General features: G+C 36.7%; 1 protein-coding gene across 22 annotated transcripts in view; it reads right to left on the bottom strand.

Annotated features, from left to right (window-relative positions):
- Positions 1-22,571, bottom strand: part of NRXN1 (neurexin 1) — a 1,113,724-nt gene that overhangs the window by 505,536 nt on the left and 585,617 nt on the right. For 11 of the 22 annotated variants that reach the window (XM_078056570.1, XM_078056572.1, XM_078056583.1 and 8 more), the window contains 2 exons: positions 19,199-19,225; positions 18,151-18,270 (listed from right to left, as the gene is read on the bottom strand). In XM_078056570.1, coding sequence (XP_077912696.1) covers positions 18,151-18,270; positions 19,199-19,225 — 147 coding nt within the window. The remainder of the gene's footprint in view (positions 1-18,150; positions 18,271-19,198; positions 19,226-22,571) is intronic. The other 11 variants (XM_078056575.1, XM_078056585.1, XM_078056579.1 and 8 more) reach the window with 1 other exon arrangement.

Below are 22,571 nucleotides of genomic sequence, written 5' to 3'. Positions count from 1 at the left end.
CTTGGTAAGGTCAACCCAAAATCAAATATAAATATATATATCTCGGGCACCTGGGTGGCTCAGTCAGTTAAGTGGCTGCCTTCGGGTCAGATCATGATCCCAGGGTCCTGGGATGGAGTCCTGCATCGGGCTCCCTACTCGGCGGGAAGCCTGCTTCTCCCTCTGCCTGCCGCTCCTCCTGCTTGTGCTCTCTCTCTCTCTCTGTCAAATAAATGAATAAAATATTTAAAATATATAAATAAATAAATATATCTCAAAAGAGAGCTCTGATTACATCCAGGATATTCTTTGTTTTTGTTTTTAAAAATAATCAGAAACATCAGTTGGTCTCTTACATTAAAAATGAAGTTAGCTAAAATTCACCTTTGTGGGTGTTGGGAGATTACTAGTGAGATTTAGAAAAGTCACACAGTGAGCAGGGGAATATTACCTAGCTATGGATATTTCTAAATTCCTTAAATCTACTATTCATCCTGCTTATGGCTTTTTACAATTGAAATAAAAATCTTGTCCAAATGAAATAGAGAACTTCACTAATTTTCATTCACCAATGATGGTAGAAGCCCCCCATGGGTTATTAAGTCTGAGAGATGTGTGAACAAACATGATAATAAGCAAGTAAAGTGTATCGTAAAATATACTGTGTTCATTTATTGTGACAACTGGGGTATAATTATACCAGGAAATGTACTGCACGTTAGTCAGTGAAAGTAATAAAATCTGAACACCAGGGGACCTTTCTCTAGTTTATGCTATTAAACTACTTTTGAGGAGAAGGTGAACAATCTAAAAATATGGGAGGGATGTTCACTTTTATAGATTAGTGAAGTGGGGGTTAGTCAGATTCTCCTGTAGTCTAATAAATAAAATCTCTCTGTTTTTTCCTTGTCACTTGTGGATATAGCACCAAAAGACATTTTACTCCTTTCCTGGGTAATTATAATCCCGAAATTTGAGTGGATTATTTATGCTGTTCATCTCCCTATCTCCCTCCAATTAAGGAAACAGGAAAGAAAAAAAAAAAAAAGCCTCCATTGTATTGGAAGCACCTTTATGAAGCTCTAAGTAGAAAAGCCGGAAAAAAAAAAAAATTATACCAAGATAAGGAGACAAAGGGACCCTGGAGATGATAATTGTGCAAGATGACGAGCAGGTGTAATGACTAAAGCATTAATGGGGGTCACAAGGAAAGTGAAAGCACTGTGTAATTCCAGATTAGGAAACCCTGGGCTTCCCACAGTGAACTGCTATTTAGGAAAGTGCAGTTAATTGAATTTTATGACACTTTCTATGAAAATTAAAATGCATATCTTTTACTACCCTAATAGTTTTATTGGTACTGTGAGATTTATGTGCAGTGATATACCACAAAGCATACGCAACAATTCACTAAAGAGCACCGGAGTGGATTACTATGGTTTCCTTTTGTACTTTGGCAGCCGACAATCAAGATCATAATTACAGGCTTGGAGCCACCTACCAACTCAATGAACAGAACCACGTGGCTCCACATAAAATAGAAGCAATTCTAACATTAAAAAGAAAATGAGTGTTAAACCAGAGGGGCCTGAGGGGACAGCCTAGGGAAAGCTGGGTATTTTTTTCTGGGCATCAAATGACTGATTTTTATATCACCCCATTTACTGGCCCAAAAAGAGACAGGGTCTGCCAAGACCTTTCTGGTTAAATTAAATTACCCAATGAAATGTCTGCATTCTGAGTTGCTTGGGAGAGGACTGGTGAATTCAGACCTCCTTATGGATAGGTTCATTGTAAATGCTAGGTTTTAGAGCTTATTCCCATACATTGAAACAGGAAGCAAGGATTGGCCTCACTTTGAAGGAATTGTTGCCTTGGCCTGCATTTGGCCTGCTAAACCACAGGAGATTACTAAAAGTCCATGTGATATTTAAATAGTCATGTCAAGAAAGTGAAACTTTACTGAATTTTTCAAATTAGGAATTCTGACTAAAAATTGAGCCACACATTTGTAATATTTTGCTCTGAATTCCTCTAAACTTCACCTTCTAAGAGAAGTCTTCCCTCAATTCCCTAATCGATTTAGCTACTCCCTGCTCTGCCTATTTACATGCTTCTATTAGAGCAGTGCTTCTCACACTTTAATGTGCATATGAATCAACTGGCATCTTGTTAAATGCAGATTCTGATTCAGTAGGTGTGTAGCAGGTGGGAAGAAGGTCTGTGAGTTTGCATCCCTAATGAGATTGCAGGTGCTGCTGGTCCTCAGACCACATTGGCAAAGCGAAGTATTAAAGCATTTCTTAAACTGTAATGATCTGTACACATGCCAGCCATTTCCTCTTATCTATGAGCTCCTTGAAAGCAAACACGAAGACAACATTACATCAGATACCAATTACAGAATGCTGACCAGTTTGGGGGTACAGTAAGCATCTTACCATCTATTACCTTTAGCTGTCAAAACAACCCGGCAGGATCTGTAATCATGTCCTCATTTTACAGATGAAGAAGTTGAGTCTCAGATACATTAATCCTCTTGGCTATGGCCCTTGAGGTGCCGTGTGGCAGTCAGAATACAAATCTGTTTCCCTCCCGTCTGTTATCTTTGTACTGCACCCACAGACTCCTCGTTTATTTCTGTATACACAGATCCTAACAGAGTATTTTTTTTTTTTAAAGATTTTATTTATTTATTTACTTATTTGAGAGAGAGTAAGCATGATAGGGGGGAGGGTCAGAGGGAGAAGCAGACTTCCCACCGAGCGGGGAGCCCACCTCGGGGCTCGATCCCAGGACTCCAGGACCATGACCTGGGCCAAAGGCAGACGCCCAAGTGACTGAGCCACCCAGGCGGCCCCCTGCAGAGTATTTAATGTTATAGAAGGTACTCAATAGATGTATTTGGATCTGTGAATATTTTATCTACAGACTCGGCTTTGCCCATATTATTTCCCTTGTGTGAAGTGCTTTCCCCGCCTCTCTCTGTCCAGTTAAGGTCCAGCTCACTCCCATCTTTCTACTTAGTCAGCCCACTACAGTGCTTATCCTCTCTTCCGAATTCACATACGACTGTTTTCATCACACAATGAGCACTTAAGTTACTAGTTATCTTATTAGCAAAGAATGCATTTTATTCATTCTAGAAATATTTATTGAGCACATACCAAGTATTGAGTACTGTTGTAAGCACCTGTGATAGGTCATAGAAAAACGCAGACAAAACTCTCTGCCGCCCTGGGTCTTGGGAATCATTCTCCCAACTAAAATGAAAACTTTTTTGGGGACAGGGACCCAATCATTTCATTTTCCCTATTTCTCACAGTGCTTTGCATAGTAAATGCACAATTATTAACAGTCTCAGATTTGGATTGACTATGTAAATATGTTCCTAATCCGCAGGAGAGTCTTAAGCACAAAGCCTTCCTGTTTTTGCACAAATGACTCTTGGAAGGTGGAATGATGTTTTCTTTCTTTCTCCCCCCACCCTTTTTAAAATAAAACATTTATTTACCTATTGGCGGGGGCGGGGAGGGGCAGAGGGAAAGGGAGAGAAAGACCCATGCTGACGCCTGCCCAGGGTGAAGCCTGACGTGGGGCTCAGTCTCACCACCCTGATATCACAACCTGAGCCAAAACCAAGAGTCAGAAAAAAAAAAACAAAAAACAAAACAAGAGTCAGACACTTAACTGACTACACGACCCAGGCGCCCCTGGAACAATGTTTTCATACCATTTCTCGCTTCCTACCAGCCGTGTTCTAGGCCAGAAGCAGAGGTATTAAAGTCTCCTACACAGTGTTTAGTATCAGCCAGAGAGACAGGATTCACTAAAATTAAATCATAATAGTTTTTAGCAAAAGGAAATTATTTGTTAAGAAGTGTAAAAAGCATAAGTGGAAGAGCAAACCTCATGAAAGTTTAGCCCCACTGTCAAAGATGATCCTTATTTCCTCCTGACACACCAAAACTTTAGACTACAAAACTGCTAACTTGGAAAAATCACATGCTTATCATTTCGTGAATTTTTTGTCAACAACATTCCAAATTTGCTCTATCTTTAAATAGAGAAAACTGTATTTTCCTGGGTTATTCAGAATGTTCTATATTCTACATCATAAAATGTGTTAGAGTCTGGTCATTCACTGAAGGTATACAAAGGTTTTCTCTCTCTCTTTCTCTCTCTCTCTCTCTTTTTTTTTTTACAAAGGTTTTCTCTTTGAAGCTGCAGCCTTTATAAAGTTTTACAGGTGTGCTGGTCACATGTATTACTAGGTATCAGTATAGGATATAGGCCTGCTGGATAATGACTTAAAAGGAAAATAGGATTAAACTTGCTCTGTATCAGTTCTTCCTCAACTTTACAATTTGTTATATTGAGGACATCTGCATATATTAATTCATCTTGTGTGTGTTCTAAAATATTTGAAATGGAAGTAAAGAATGCAAAGAAATCTTCTCAATTGGACTATTTTATTCAATATCGAGAGACTGCATGATGCAATCTCTGGATGGCAGACTATAGAGTTTTAAGTGAGACAAGCCTGAATTCTTACTCTAATTAACATGTGAACATGGGCACACTTGTTCACCTTAGATACAGCTTTTGTAAAACAGATGCCAGTACCCTTATTATGCAAGGATGGTATAAAGAGGGAAAGAAAAATTAATGTAGAAAACTCAGCACCCAGTAGATGATCAATTAGTAGTTGTATTCCAGATCATATTAACAATTATGCACCCTTACTTATATTGCTGAGTTTTTTAAATCACCCAAAAGCACTTATTTCAGTACCAATAATAATTACTCTTAACATTTAGCTAAGTGAGGACACAGGCATGATCCTTACACTAGTAAAATTTTCAGCTTAAATTTGATATAGATATTTGAAAGGAGCTATTAATAAACAGCAATACGAACATGAAAGAAACAAATAGCAGAAGTCTTTGCCTTGTGTTTCAGGATTAATTCAAAGTTTCCTTTCTCAAAGAGAAAGCCCATTAATCAGATTTCTTTTTCCAAGTTCTTCCTTTTATAGGATTTGGCAGGAAAGGTCTTTGGCTAAAATACAGCTTAAGATTAGTGTGGTGAGACTGAGCTGTAGGCTGTGTTTTAGAAGAGCCTTAAACATGAGTAAAAATAGGTCTAGGGTTGAGGAAAAGAAAGTAAAGAATATAGGGACAATGGATTACAGACCTTTGGAGCTCTAGCAACCTTGAAGATGAGGCAAACTAGACTTTTTATTTTATAATGAGGAAACTGGGGCTCACAAACCTCGTGAGTTGCTCAAGGTCACATACTGGGATCCCAGCTGAAGAGTTGTCACATATTGATCATTCTATGTGAGTAAAGATAAACTATCTGGGGAATTCCTAGTGACCTGAGATCACATTCATTTAGCAGGTGGTAAGGGATGGGTAGCAATGTGGAATGTTTTAGGGAATGAAAAAGGAATAATATATTATCTTCTGTAAGTGGCATTTTTTTTTTTTTGAAGGGCATTTTTGACAGTGGCTCAGTTGACTCAAATTTCTTCCAGGTTACAGTTCTTTTGCAGGTAAGAATAATACTTTATTTCCCAATCTATACCAATTATCAGAGTATTATTCCAAAGAACTTCTCAGGATAAGCACAGAGGGATGTGTACTTGGGTGTAGTCATTCTCCTCATACTTCAGAGGAAATTTTGCCTTGAACTAGATTTTTCACAGCATGAATAGTGTGAATGGGAACTTTTCAAACATTCTTAAGATTGCCAGCCAACTGAGGAGGCTGATAATCAAAATGAAAATTTGTGTTATTTCTTCTAAACTGCTATGTAAGAAACATTCAAGATTGTGTTGAAACTGTTTCATAAACCAAGTTATGATGTTTTACTTATAAAAATTCCTAGGCAGAACTTCCTTTATTTCATTAAATAAAGTTTTACTTTATCTGGAAAGCACAGAACTAAGAAGATGACCTTAGAGATCATCTAGTCTAATAGTTCTCAAACCCGGGTGTGTATCAGAATCATCCAGAGGCTCCAAAAATACATATTTCTGGGACCCACCCCACACTTGCTAATTCAGGAGGTCTTGAATATAACAATGGGTATTTCCAACAAATTCATAGGTTATGTGAACACTGCTGGTCCAGGAATGACAGTTTGGGAACCACTGACAGTCCAGCCCCATCATTTTACTACCTCCTTTTTGATTAAGGTAGACAAAATCTAGTATTCTTGGAAATTACTTTTTAAACTTTTTTCTCAACCCTTCTAACACCAAGCAAGTTCTATTTCCGATGCTGTCAATCTAGACTTGGGAGACCTACTATGGTTTAGGTAGATTGGGAAGTAGAGAATACTCACCATCCTATTAAATTGATTTTAGACAAATTCACTTAAAATACTGACCCAGAACACTTAGGCCAAGTAAGCCTCTTGTAATTGGTACAGTTGTATATACAAATGCTATCTTCATCATATTTAATATGGAAAAGGAAAAAACAATAAGAAGATTCTGAGTTCCATCCATGTAACACCAAATGGGCATTTGGCTCTTCTAGAGCTGGTACAAAGGCAACACTGAGAGAATTCTTCAAGGACACTGTTGGACTAAATCAGGGCACCCAAGTGATATGTTATTATAAGAGAAATAGTATTTCCCCCCAAGAGAGCTTACATTACTGCTAGAAAAATATCCCAATATTGCAAAATTTTATTAAAGCTTATAAAAAAGATCAAATAAGCAGTGTAGCATTTCATAATGGTGTGATTATTCCTGCCGGTATTGGCTAATTAATGAGAAAAAAGTAAACGGAACAAAAAAAGTTACCTTGAAAACCCTGAAGTCCCAGAATTTGTTAAATTTAATGTAATGTACAAAGCAGACTTAAGCAGAATTTGAAGAAAATAGAATGTCATGTTTCTAAATCCCTCTCCCACAGTATGTGGGCATGCACATGCACACACACTCACCCACATTCCCCCTGACAAATACACAGATCTTTACTTAAAGCACTTTCTTTCTAGCTACATAAGACTCTAATTCCACATGGGTCTTTACCATCAGGAATAAAAATAATGAAAAATGCATTTACAGTAATGTGATAAAACATAATAGCTTACCCTGGGAGATGTTATATAATATGTATACATATATATATATTAAAAAGAACTGTAGGGATGGGTGCACAATCAGTTAATTTGTAAATTATGTACTCTAGGTGATTACAATGTGTCAGTGTAGGTTCCTTAATTGTAACCAACGTACCACCCTGGTGAGCGATGTTGATGGGGGAGGCAATGTACGCATGGGGACAGGAGGCATGTGGGAAATCTCTGTACCTTCCTCTTAATATTTTGTGAACCTAAACCTGCTCTAAAAAAATAAGGTCTTTAAAAAATCAGGTAACTAATGGAGGTTTCAGAACACTAATCTTCAAATATTACTCAGCATTATAATAGGCTAGGCCTGTGAGAAATAATATCAAAAATAGAAGAATAGATGTAAATTATAACTAGGGAATAAAGGTAAACACACATTAAAAAATAACAAAACCCATGCCTGTTAGACAGTAAACATTTGGAGACTCAGAAGCAGAAGAAATCACTAACTGGAGACTGTCTTACTCTGGATGAACTTGATTTGAGCTGGGTCTGAATTTTCCTGGGCAGAGTGGAAGTTGAGAAGAACCATCCAGATGAGGGAGTCAGTCATTCATCAAAGATGAAGGCAAAGAGAGCATTCACTGACTACACTGTTTGTACGTATCTGTATCACAGAGCAAATAGCTGGGCATATAAGAGATAAAGCATACTGTACAGCTGTGTTTGTTGAGCAAGATGTGGAGAAACTTAAATGATGAATGAAGGAATGCAAGAATGTCAAGACAGTGGATATCAATAAAACCTAACAACATCAGAAAAGGAAATATTGGGGTTAGGGAGACTGGAATTTCCAGGTGACCTTGAAACCACAAATGATAACTTGTATTAAAGACCTACTCCATTTGGTTTTATAGCCATATAGTTTGCAGGGACTAAGCTAAAAACAAAATCATCCTCCTCATATAGCTTGTGGGCACTGAACTCCAGAAGACAGGTTGCATTCATGACTCACACAGCAGACTCTCATACTACACTCCACAGACTGATTTGATTTTTAGAACCTTAAGTTTTTATCTTTTGCACTTCAACAACACTGAAAGTGCTTCCAGGTTTTGATTTAGAAAATTATTGTTACTGTCAATAAAAGGAATGTGCCCGACACACCAAAATCCAGTTTAATTACTTCTGTGATGTCTCCTGCGGCTGAGAGAAAATGGTATTTCTCTGACACTTTTCTGTTTTTAATTTAGTAAAATGGAGCAGTCGCCCTGAATAGGACCTAGGAGAGTGGATTCATGATGGATGTCATGGAAGATGAACCCTACAGTGTTAGCAACACTGTATTACTCTGAGGGTATGATGTTTGCAGGAATCTAGATCCTCGATTCTCGATTCCTCCTAGTGGGCATGCGAGGTGACCATCAAGTTTTTGACATGGAAACGTGGCTGGGGTAATTAATGCATCGTGTCATGACCTGAAGAAGCTTTGCAAACATATCCAAAGGTCTGCTTTTATCCAGCACCATTCCCGATGTCAGTACTGCCTTGAGCTGCTGTAATCCAGATGAGGCCTTGAAAGCTTTGCAACGGGAGAAGCCAAATATCAAAATATACTCTGTGCCATTCCCATGAAGAAACCAAGCAAAATGTATTCTTTATTTTCCGCTACATATTCCATCTGTTTCTCTCCCTAAAGGGTCATATGTTATATATTTATAAGAAGTGTTCACACCTACGCGAGCACAGTTTCCTCTGTCCCCGTCAAATGCAGCCTCCTCCTTGCTCGCGACCCATTTTTTTTTTTTAACATCCTTCTGTATCAGCTCATCCTTTTATGAAACTTGTTTCATTCTAAAATCATTTCAAGTTAAGAAATGCCTTTGTACCTTCCTATCTCACCAAATCCTGGGGAGATTAAGCCTCAGGCTCTACAGGCCATTTTCTGAGAGATGTGAATTTAGATCATTAGGGTCATTAAAATCATACACTCCATAATACCCAGAGCTAACAGATCATCCTTGTACTTTATGCTCCTGTAGAATGCTACCAGAGAAGTAACAATGTATAACAGCACTGAGCTGCAAAGGAGGCCATAATTCCTCCCCATAAAAGAATCCTACACTTTTTAATTGCTATAGTAAATCTCATTAAAGACACAGAATGCTTTGTTCGGGGAAGGAAAAAGGATCACTGGTAAAGGTGCATTTTCTTCACAGTAATATTTTTTTCTTTATGACTAGAATTACTCCTAAATGCGAGCACAACGTTATTTTTATCATGACCTTTTTCTGGACTCTACACATTTTCCTTGGGCTTTCTTTCCCTTCTCGACAAATACAAGGGGCCCTTGGTCTTTACTATTAATCTCACAGTGACTTTTGATGATGTGGGTTTCATGCATTCTCTTGTGTCTCCTCCATGTGTCCTCTAAAAACTTTCAAAGACTGGACTGCTAATCTCTGACTTCATTTTTTGTTGTTCTTCTTTTTTCCTCAACAGCTATATAAAGAGGAAACTGAGATATAATCAACACAACAAAACACTCAGTGTGCATTCACTGGTCAGCATAATTCTGAATCTTACCTGCTTGTTCCCCATAATCTGATTCAAGCAGGATAATCTATGGAAATATTTCACCTGATTTCATTTTCAAAGATTAAATTATCATTTTTGAGAAACTCAAGCTTTCAAAGAAAAATCACAGAAAGTCCCCATCTTTCTTTCACAATCAGTACCTTTTTATAACAGACCTGGAAGTTAATGACAGTACGTGACTTAGACAGGTACAAATTTTTAACTCATCTTTAGAAGTGGCAACTGAGCAGTTGAGGGGAGGGGCATATTTCCTGCAACATAATGCTTAATATTAAATATAAAAATCAAGAGTGAGATGAAGATGGAAAAAAAATCTGCAGGGCTGTCAGTCATTACTAACTTCTATAGGCATTTTCTACCTGGGAAATTTCAACACCATCTACACTGAATCTATCCCTCTTTGAAAGGAATTATGGGTGCAAGTAAGAATACGAGCTTCAAGTTAGACAGACCTACATTCATATCTGTCTGTGCAAATCATTAGCCATTTTAACCCAAAGTAATTATTTAACTGATCATGCCTCAATATCCTCATTTGTAAATTGAAAATAAGATTTTTTGAAGTCTGAAAATGTAAGGTTTAAAAAAATGTAAACTGTATACATATAATACCTGTTAATTATGTCATTAGCATTAAAATATGTTGGTGTGATGTACATTAAAATATTTTGTAGTCCTTCTTATGCACTAGCTAGGGATACCCACAGTGACAGTATATATAAATAACTTGCCCGATCTAACCACTTCCTTCCAAATTCAATCATAATTGTATTCTTTTAAAATAAAGTATTTCACAAAGTCTAAACTACTCTTGATCTCATACACCTTCTTTAAAAACATACACATGACAGTCTCTTCAACAAATGATGTTGGGAAAAATGAAAAGCCACATGTAAAAGAAAGAACTGGACCAGTTTCTTACATCATACCCAAAAACAAATTCAAAATGGATGAAATGCCTAAATATGAGACAGGAAACCATCAAAATCCTAGAGGAGAACATAGGCAGGAATATCTTTGACATAGGCCATAGCAACTTCTTACTAAATATGTCTCCTGAGGCAAAGGAAACTAAAGCAAAAATAAACTATTGGGCCTTCATCAAGATAAAAAGCTTCTGTGCAGCGAAGGAAACAATCAGCAAAACTACAAGGCAACCTACAGAATGGGAGGAGTTATTGCAAATGACACGTCTGATAAAGGGTTAGTATCCAAAATCTATAAAGAACTTAATCAAACTCAATCCCTAAACAAACAAACAAAAAATCCAGTTAAAAAATGGGCAGAAGAATGGGGCGCCTGGGTGGCTCAGTCGTTAAGCGTCTGCCTTCGGCTCAGGTCATGATCTCAGGGTCCTGGGATTGAGCCCCGCATCGGGCTCCCTGCTCAGCGGGAAGCCTGCTTCTCCCTCTCCCACTCCCCCTGCTCGTGTTCCCTCACTTGCTGTGTCTCTCTCTGTCAAATAAATAAATAAAATTAAAAAAAAAATGGGCAGAAGACATGAATAGACATTTTTCCAAAGAAGACATACAGATGACCTAAAAACACATGAAAAGATGCTCAACATCACTCATCATCAGGGAAATACAAATCAAAACTACAGTGAGATAGCCCCTCACACCTGTCAAAATGGCAAAAATTGACAAGGCAAGAAACAACAAATGTTGGAGAGGTTGTGGAGAAAGGGGAACCCTCTTACACTGTTGGTGGGAATGCAAACTGGTGCAAACACTCCAAAAAACAGTATGGAGGTTCCTCAAAAAGTTAAAAATAGAACTACTCTATGATCCAGCAACTGTACTACTAGGCATTTATCCAAAGGACACAAACATACTAATTCAAAGTGATACATGCACCCTGAAGTTTATAGCAGCATTATCAACAATAGCCAAATTATGGAAAGAGCCCAAATGTCCATTATATATTCATATGATTCATTCATATATATGATTATATATGATGGAATATTACTTAGCCATAAAAAAGAATGGTATCTTGCCATTTGCAACAATGTGGATGGAGCTAGAGAGTATAATGCTAAGTGAAATAAGCCAGTCAGAGAAAGACAAATACCATTTGATTTCACTCATATGTGGAATTTAAGGGAGAAAAAAAAAAGGAACATGGGGAGAAAAAGAGAGCAAACCAAGAAACAGACTCTTAACTATGGAGAATAAACTAAGGATTACTGGAAGGGAGGTGGGGGGGATGAGTTAAATGGGTGATGGGGATTAAGGAGGGCACCTGTTGTGATGAGCACTGGGTATTGTATGTAAGTGATGAATCACTAAATTCTACTCCTTAAACCAATATTACACTATATGTTAACTAACTAGAATTTAAATAAAAATTTAGAGAAAGAATAAAATAAATAAACTCAATAAAAACATGCCCATGATAATCTGATTCTATAAAGTTGGAGAATTATTCAACATTTACTCTCTTCACACACCTTCTTGATTAATAAACGGATACTAAATTATTTACCATTGATACTTATTTAGTATTAAACAGGATTCTGAGAATTCACCGTGATTAATCTTCATATTGTTCACAAGGGCTTTCCGTGCCTCAGTTCTGGTGAGGTAAAAGCCCTTTTTAAAAAGTAAAAGTAAATCTAAAGGCCTCAAGTTTCAAAAATTCATACCTTAGATTCAGACAGTCTCCCCACCCTAAGCTGGCCCCTGCACCAGCTGGTGATGCCATAGATGGAAAGCAAAGTGAGAAACCTGAGCACTGAAAGTGTTGTAATCCCTTAAGGAGAGTTAACCAAGGTGACTGGCAGAACCTTCTCTTGATGGAGCCTGAGTCTAGTTGGGCTCTGGTGGGATAAGACGGTATTACCCCAGTAATGCACGCACCAAAGGCCACCTCTAGAGTTATCTAAGCCCTGCAATGAGAAGCGATAGCATAAGAGCCAAATGAAGATCTACACAGTTAGAATATTAAGTGAGCCAGAAAAATTAGAGTACTTGCAGAGGGAAAAATTCAACTGGGCCTTCCTTCTTGACTTCTGGGGTCAAACTGGCACCACTGACATAGAGTCAAAAGCTATTCAGAGTCATGGATCATTTACTGATGAACAATACAGGGGACTAATCTGGATAATTCAAATATAGCAGTGCTTACCACTCTTCGGGGGTCTTCTCCCCACTTGAGTTTTCTTATGTAGATAAAGCTTAAAAACTGTCATTTAACTGCTTAATTGCAATATGAAAAGACCAAGGCTTTCTTTTCTGTATTTCCTTTTATGATGTCTATTACCAACAAGAAGATAAATTTATATTAAATAGAAGACTATCATATATGATGCTTTGCTTTCTTTTATTGCATTTTCTGATCAGTATGAACAATATTTTAATTCTTTATGGTTTAGTCTAAGATAGGTCTGAACCTGTTTCCCCATAGGTAATTTTCTATGGCATTATCTGTAAATACTGCTTATGAAATGCTTTAAACAACTTAAAGACTGCCATTTAGAAATGCTTGAATGATTCAAGGTTAATAAGATTCAACATACTCACAGTGAGGATCTGGTTGTGGACATAGCTAATTGCTAAATTTTATTCATCCCTAAATGGTACTGGCAACAAATCAGCTCACAGCTTAATACTACTGGCAACTCTAAATGGGACAGAAATAATGTGACTTTGATTCAGTTATTTTTATACGTGTTATGATTCATTTCCAGTAGTTCTAATACTGATGCTCAAATACTGGATATTGGATTCTCTTGTCAAACAACAAAAAAGGTAAGAAACAAAGCTGAAGATATTTTTAAATGTCATGGTAACAAGTCACAGTCAAATCTTGTTTCAGTGAACATTTCTAATTCTCACACAAAAGATACGATAAATTCCTATCAGAAAGATTTTCTTCTGGCAAATTTAGAATTCTGAAAATAGTCTTTTAATGGCAGGGACCATACCCTCCTAGCACCAACATAACAGCACTATGATGTATTATTCCCTTATGGTAACAGACACCATCGAAGCTGAACTGTAATTTGGCACACAACAATTCTGTACTAATGTAATGTGACAATGTTATTATGTTCACTATTTTCCATGTGATCATAGCCATATTCATCTTCTCCAACCTGACATTAAATTAGCTAATATAGTTACATTCTATTCTGTACCATAGGGTGAAAGCAGAGAAAGGATTACCGTATAGCACAATGGTTTGATGACGGGGTGTGTGTCTGTGTGCGCACGTGCGCGCTTGCACGCGTGTGTACAGACCTGAAAAAGTGGTATGTTGATGTTTATATAGTGAATGTAAACTCTTAGCACAGGCCTGGCACGTAGCAAGCACTAAGTAAGTGGTTATACCCAAGAAAAAGTTCACAAAAAGCTACAATATATGGTACGTTAAAAAGACCTTTACTCTAAGATTTCAGAAGAGGGGAAAGCTAAGGCCCAGCTCCCAGGACTAGAGAAGTTTCCATGGGACAAAACAGTTAAGTAGAGATTGAAAATGAAATTACATTTCTTCAAACAGATAGAGTGAAAGGGATTCATTCCAGGTGGAATGAGAGCATTCCCCAGGAGAATAGATTAGCATAAGCAATGGTGAGGAAATTGGGAAAGTATAATGTTGTTCAGAAAGCCCTAAGTAAGTTAATTGGCACTAAGATGCCATATGGACAAGGTTCTGCAACAGATAAGGATGAAAATGAAAGCTAGGGTCAGACCACAGAGGTTCATGAACTCCAAATTGATGAATTTGGAGAGTATTGTTAACCCCTGAGGATGTACTAGAAACCCTTATGCAAGATTCATGCATCTAGTTAGCACAGATTTAGTAAGTCACTATTATTACCAATTATATGCATCATGATGTGCAAAACACTGGGCTTATCAGACAAAAAAAAAAATATTGCCTGGGAGAAGCATATAGTCTTAAGTCTTACAGGGAGATAAGACCAAACCTAAATATGATGGCTGATAAAATAGCATCAACAAAGTTCTATAGCCGTCAGTGGAGGGAAAATACTGCGTCTGGTTAGGACAACCAGGAAGAGCTGGTGATATTTAAACTGGGGAGAGTAGGAAGAAAGAACAAAACTGGTAAGGAGGCATAGGACAGATTAGAGGAGAAAGGGATAAGAAATGGGAAACTTAACCAGGAAATGACTACAATAAGCGCCCCCCCCCCCAAATAATATTAGGGACCTAAAATACAGTAATGGTATGGAAGAATCTAGCTGAGTCCACTACACTATACCACCCTACACACATACACACAGCACTTGCTTTTCTCAATGAGTAGGTCATTTACATGGCAATTTTCTAGGGAAAAAAAGGGTTTCACAAGCACTTTTCTTTAAAAGTAGCCTTTGGCATCATTTTGCATAAGTGCCTCTTTTTAGAAAGATTCCTTTAAGTGTATTAATTAGTATGATTTACCCAAGATTACACTTACAAGCTAAAAAGTATTCCCATCTTCTCACTGTTAATTATATCTCCAGGCTAACATAAATAAACTTTTCTAGTTACTCTAACCCACTCTGTGAAATTTATCAGAGAGATGATATTCAGAAGGTCTATTTCAGAGAGAATGTGTCTTATTTGCAATGTGGTGTGTTCTTTCCTCTTTTAAAATACCTTATTTCATTTTCCTTTGTTTGTTTGTTTGTTTTATTTTCTATGCAGTTGAAGACTGCTGTCACAGAATTTATGGATAAATACCTAAGCTACAGATGGAAATTTCATTAAGAAATGAACTGTCCTAAATGGCTTTATTACAAAAAAAAAAAGTCAACCTCTATATAGAAAAGAAGTTTGTGAAAATCCCAGGAATCACATTAATTCTCTTTGTGCAACTCAGAAAAATAGGGAGATGCAGAAAAATAAAGCTTATTTTAATGAATTTAACAACTGAAGAAAATACGGCATCCTATTCTTACTGCCATATCAATGGCATGTCTTCAAGGTATTAAGAAAGAAAGAAAGAAAAAGACAACAGGCCCAGAATGGAGTCACTTATGCTAAGCCCCATGTCTCCAAACCAAGACTTAATTTAATTACAGTTTTGGCTCCCCCATAAACCAGTCAATCAGGAATCTCCCGATCAGCAATAGTTAGGTAACCTGCCTCACAGACTCCTGCCATTCCCTAAAGCAAAATAACTTTTCAATAACCAGGCTGCTTTTTTTTTTGTATAGTATAGCTTCCTTGTCCCTGCTCCCTTCTGCCTATAATTCTTTCATTTCGTACAGCTCCCTGGAGCTTCTTTGTATCAGCTAGATTGGGTGCTGCCCGATTTGAATCAGTTTTTGCTCAAATAAACTCTTAAAATTTTTAATATGCTTCAGTTTACCTTTTAACAAAGGTAACAGTCACTGTTGTACTTTCTACAAATTAAAGTTGATATGAAAATAAGATTTGCTTTTAAATATTGATTTATACCTACATATCCTCACCACCAAGACTCCATGCACAAACCAAGAAACCATTTCCCACTTCCAGAAAACCCATTAAGAGGTAATGATTTAATCAAAATGTATGTATTCTGAGAGCCCTCCAAAGTAATTTTAATGCTGATTTGTGCAAGAGGCATATCAGGAGACACATTTATTGAATGACATTTACCTTATTTACAAGAAAATAACAAATAGCCTTATCATTATCATCACCACTGCTATCACCCAAGAGCAGCATTCAAATAATTTTCTGTAAAAATGATGTGAAGACAGCATGATACTTAAGGTAGGATCTTGATGTTCCGTTAGGAAATGTCTAGCAAATACGCACAGAAAATTATATTCTTCAAACTTAAGTGGTATATGAGAATACACAATCTGACACAACCAAATGGCAACTATTTTATAAAACATGGAAACTAGATGAAGCAAAGTTTGGCAGAGAAATTTCTTTAGCAAAATGGGAAACATTTTCATGCAATAAAAACTCTCTCAGCTACCACATGTAGTCATACATCTGTCAGGATCATATTCAGGATTAAAAATTTACCATAATAAAATCATAACAAATTATCAGTCTTCTGGTTGTCCTTGAAAATAAATTTCTGTTATTTTCTATGGGGCAGGAGCAAGAGCAGGAAGTTACTATTCAGGACACATATGTACATATATTAAAAGCATATATAAGGTTTTTTATTTTCTTTGCTTTAGGTACACAGAAGTACATAAAGTATTTACTGAGCCTTCATTTAAGATTATTTATAGAACTCCAACTGGGGTTATTGTTTGTGCAAATGTATGATGGTTTGAATACATGTTCATGCTTCAGGTCTGCTGTAATTCTATGGAAGATGTTGCTGGTAGGATGGAGACAAAATATTTCACCATCTGTGGTAGTGTGATTTTTACTGGTCTCTTCCAATATTTTACTTTGTAATAATTGCTCGTTATACCTGTATTCAATGTTTTGAAGAGAAATTCTGAAAATAGCTAGTGAGTTGTACCATATTCCTAAACTGTTCCTAAATGTTCAATAGAATATTTTAGTTTGATCTCATCTTCAACATTGCCATATGCATACGTACTGGAGTAAATAGAGTCTCAAATAGACAAAGATCAAAGTGAACAAACTCTAATCTTCCTTTTAATCCATACTCAAGCCCAGCCTTTGTCCCAAAGCCCAAAACTTCAATCATTGCATCCTCCATCCTAGAGCTTTTCCTTAAATGTTGTACCATTTATAATACAAATTATGCACTCTGTTTCACAAGCAGGAAGCTTTGTCAGAAGAATGTTCTTAATATAGTGGAATTTGTTGTTTTGTAGAAAATGCTTTTACCATGCTCATGCATTGCTGTAAAGCATGATCTATTTGAAAGTTAAGAAATAGGACTTTATCTTATATACCAGTTAATTCAGTCTTAAAATTCTCACTGCTACCATATAGATTAGGCACTAACAGATATTCCGTGATATAATATGAATGCTGTGTTTCTGAGTCATGCTTATATTGTGAGACTAAAGGGAAAAAAAACCCACAAGTGGCTAGAATATAAGAGAGAGTACTTGGAGGACAAAGTTTAAACACTGTTTTTTAAAGCAAAAGGCAGATATGGGTTTAAAAAGATACAGAAAGAGAGGCATAATGAGACATGTCACCTTTCACGAAAATTACAGCCCTCAACATATAATCTTCTGGAATTAAATATTATTTAATAGAAAGCAATAAGAAATCTCTTTTGAAAACCAGGGGAGGATTGTCATAGGTAGGAAATGAAAAAAGATATTTTCAACAAGGTGACCATTAGCAATTCAAAAAATTACAGTCAACAGTTGCAAACCCAAGGCTCACCATCATCACAGCATTTAGCTAACGGCATCCTTGACTAATCCTTTAGTATTTCAAAAATGCCCTTTCTGTAGAAATAACTGCTTCTTCTCACTGTGACAGTTTAACTTACAGATAATACAAAGACTCCCAGTTTTAGACTCTGGGCATCACACAGTAACTGGAAGCAATGATGACCACCTGAGTCCATACTCAGAGAGGCACTTACGGTCGTTGCAGAGTGGCCCGCTGAACGAAGTCATGCTACAGTCGCAGCTGAAGCCATCCCATTGCTGTAAGCACACGCCTTGATTAGAACAGGAGTCCTCTTGGCAGGTTGTGCTGGGTCCTGCAAAATTAACCCAAAAGAAACTTGGGTTCCTTAAAAAAAATCTACAAGTGTTTCGTACATGAGCTAGGTCACATATAGTAGTTGCCAACATCTCAAATTACATGACCAAACCAGTGTTGAAAGTTCTAGTTCACACACCTGAATTAGCGACAGAGAAGCTGTAATAGGAAGGTTTTCTGAAGTTTCAAATATAGGACAGAATACATTATAATAGTAAACAACAAATAATAAAAGCAAGCACATAGCTTCTAGTACGATCATGGTAGCAAGTAATCTCATTCCATCATCAGTAATTCTCTATCACCATTTGGATTTTAGAAAAATGCATGGATCTCCTTAACTTCTGACCAATGAATAGAGACACCATGAGAATGGAGATTAGAGCTTCATGAAATTGAGATAAAGATTGGCAAAGTAACTGAAAAGAGTTATGCGAAAATACCCTAAAAGTTTCCAGAAGTTTCCCTGCACAAACTATGGATAAAGTTATGGTTGTTGGGTGTTTTAGATAGGTATGTTGGCAAGTATCAATTCACATGCTTTAACAATTCATGCAGTTAAACATAAAATGAAAAAGTCTGTATAAATGACATGCCCCCATTTAACACACGAGTAAAAAGAATTCTAGTCTATTTCTAAAGAATCATAACTAGAACACTGAGAAACAAAGAACTAAAAAAAAAAAAAAGATGATCAAAGCACTAGAGGCAATCACTATACAAACATATTCAAGACTGAAAGCCTTTATGCAAACTATGCTATAAAATGAGGTTTCTTGCACAATGTTCAAGAAGGGGAAAAATTAAATCTGAACCCAAACAACAGTTACTGCAAAAATGTAAAAAAAAAAAAAAAATGTTATTTTGGGGTTTCCACTGTGTATTAGGGGGTTTCAGTCTTGTTTTTTACACACAGGGCTATCTACCTTGCAAGTCAGCTTTCATCAATGCAACTTTGTCAGCAAAATAAAAAATAAAAAAAAAAGCAAAATATATTAAATGTTAGTAAGCAATACCAAAATGGGGCAAACACAGAAGAACGTTCAGATTCAAAAAGCATGCTGTTGTAAAGGGGGGAGAAAAAAATGCTATGTAAAGCAAACAAATTAATACTAACAGCCATAAATCTTAAGAGAAGCCAAAAATGAGAAAGCGGTAATTTACTAGAATTTTACTATATATGTGTGTGTGTGTGTATATACATATATAATGATTAATTGAGCCGATGACGTGTAATGGAAGAAATCAAAAGGGCTTTTGTATTTTTTCCTCTCTTGGATAGATATGAGTGCATTACCAAAGTGATCACGTTGCTTATTTGGAGCATGTGACACCATTTGTCATGTGCACATACAGTGTAGACCATGGTCATTAGCAGACCAGTTATCCCTTTCCATTTCTCTTTCCCTCTACATCTTTTTATCTTGCTATTGCAATTAAGGCTTGAAACTGTGATGCCAGCCATTCACTGCCAACAGCTGGACTTGAGAGTGACACCAGACTATCAAAATGTACTACATATATATCATTCAGGGCAGATGAGACAAGTAAGGGATGGAAAAAGCAGACTGCAATACCATTCCACTTAAAAAAAAAAAAAAATCCCTCTAAAAGCTTTCAGTGTGGAGTGTTTACCTTTTTTCTTACCAGGCTGGGCCTATACCACTTAAGGGTTTCAGAGTTTTGTCAGCATTTTCCCCACCTTCAAAATTCCCTTCAACTCTTCTAAACTGCCCTGTGAATATTTATTACAATAGAACTTCACTAATAAGGACTATCTTAGGGAAGGTTAAAAAGGGAAAGCCCTCCATCTAAATAGCTTTAGAGTAAAACACTGAAGATATTTCCTAGTCAACACAACTTTATAGGTTTTACAGAAATATAAAAACGATACTGGCCCAATTAGATTCTATTAACACTGAGAGCCTGTGAGGTAACTGCTTTAGTGAATAAATGAGAACTACCTGTAATTAGCCTTTGTGTAAATTGACATTTTCGTAAAGTGTCTTTTTAAACATGCTCGCTACAACGGTATTTCTATTACAATTTTCTCAGTAAAGGTATTCCTCATAGAAAGTTGTTGAATTTAGCCTAACCTATGTGAGTTTTCACAAATTAAGAAACCATAACATTGTAAGAACTAATTATGTAATAACGGCAGTAATAGGTATACTAATGGCAATGATAATAATAGTTGTTATTATTAATAATAATTTCCCAGGCCTGGAAGCCCTGAATGGAGGTCACCATTTTTCTCACCTATCTCATCAAAGAACTAAGAACCACTAAGCTGCTTAGTTTTGGTGGTTCCTCCAATCTGTGAGAGGTAAGTGGTCTAATGATCTTTATCCCACGACATTAGAGACTGAAAATAATTATTGTTTGGAAAAACAAAACAAAACAACAAACAACTCTTAAAGCAATACTCCTTTGCACATTCTCTCCTGGGACAAGTAGAGGAGCGGGGAATGGTGCACGCCCCGTGTGGGTCGGGGGCTGGTTATCAATCTGAGGCTGCTCCCTTACTTGCCCAGAAGAAGGTAAGAGCAGGAACAGGAACGGATGAAGAGCCAGATTATCGTTTTTACTTTTATTTTTGTAAAAATTATCAGAAACACAATTGCAACATAATACTAAATTCTAAAAATGGTAGAACTACAATCCTGAAGATGAATGTGCCCATATGGTAGAACAGCAACTCAGAGTACCTGCCAAACCTTTATGTGAGCAAAAGACATGCTTTATTATTATTATTTTTTCATTATCACAACACCCTTTTATATTCAGGTATTACAAGAGAATGTATGCCTAGGCCTGACAAGACACATTTTTCAAAATACTCACCTCCTAAGAACAATATTTAAACACTGACAGGCATTTGTGCAAGACAAAGCCCTGAATTTATTTTCCCTTTAGTTATGTAATGTTCCTTTTATTTTATCACTGAATAAAATTGGGAACAAACCACAAGGACATTTGTATTAAGTGGTTAAGTATAAGGATATGTCTGGAAAAGAAAAGAAGTGAAGGTAAAACTAAAATCTCTGGAAACCAAAGAAGCAAGAGAGGAAAGTGTTTTGATGCCTGGACTTTCAAGTATGGCAAACTTGGGTTCAAAGCTTCCATCATCCACATACGAGCTGTGTGACCTTAGGAAGGTCACCTTACATCTCCGAGGCTCAATTTACTCATCTAAAAAAAGTCAGCACTACCTAATTTACAGAGTTTTGAGGATTCAATGAAAAAGCATATGTAAACTTATTGTCACCAGTGCTAAATCAATGGTAGCTTTAATAATTAAGTATTTCTGTAACTTATTATAATAGTTCTGGGGCTGAATAGTAGGAGACTATGCAAAGAGTGTCTGAATTAATTTTTCCCCTTGACTTCATGTACGAAAGTTATCTTGACTCGGTATTGAGCTTAACTAAGCCTGATTACTGGTGGATTACCAGTCTCTATTTTCTCTTACGCAAGCAGGAAAATGCTACCCTATCAGTGATTTTCAAAGTGTGGCCCTTGAAACAATAGTAATAGCATCATTGTAGGAACATGTTAGGAACATAAATTTTAGGGTCCTGCTGAAGCAGCCACCCTGGGGGTAGTGTTCTGTAATTTGGGTTTTAACAATTCTCCAGGGGATTCTGATACTGGTTCAAGCTTGAGAAACATTCATCTGAAGGGACTTGGACAAGGCAAGCTTCCTCCCCTCCTCTCTAGTGTGTTATAAGCAGCTATTAGCCAATGCAGTTAGTTAAAAATGGAAGGCAGCAAGTGGTTATTAGGAAAGACCATGAACTTTTTACATGAAAGGGGCTTGGAGATTTGTGGGTCTTGTTGGGTAGGAATGAGGGAAAATCTTGAAAGATATCATTTGGTTATTGGCACATTTACAGTATTTCTATTAATATAAAAGTTAGGTGATTCCAATGTGATTTGGATTTAAAACTCCATGAGACAACTATCTTTAGAGAGAGAATTGATCAATCGTCTAGAATTTGATCATTACTCCTAAAAACATATGTACCTCATCAATTACACCTATGACAGGTATATCTGAGATTATTCTTAGGAATTGCAGAGGATAGAAATAATCATAAATTAAAAGTTGTTAATCTTGATGTTGGAATGGAAAAATCAGGGAAGTGTCAATGCAGAAAGGCAGGGACATGGTAACATTCTAAGAATTAAAAAAAAGGGGTTAAAAAGAGCTAAGAATTATTAAAGCTCAGATATTAAAGCATCCTAGATAAGGTAAGGAAGGAACCAATGTCATAACCTACTGAACAATTTCAAATG

Source organism: Halichoerus grypus, chromosome 10 (genome assembly GCF_964656455.1).
Source record: "Halichoerus grypus chromosome 10, mHalGry1.hap1.1, whole genome shotgun sequence".
NCBI classification, from domain to species: domain Eukaryota; kingdom Metazoa; phylum Chordata; class Mammalia; order Carnivora; family Phocidae; genus Halichoerus; species Halichoerus grypus.
Note: the sequence above shows the minus strand (reverse complement) of the source record. Positions and strands in the feature narration are given on the sequence as shown.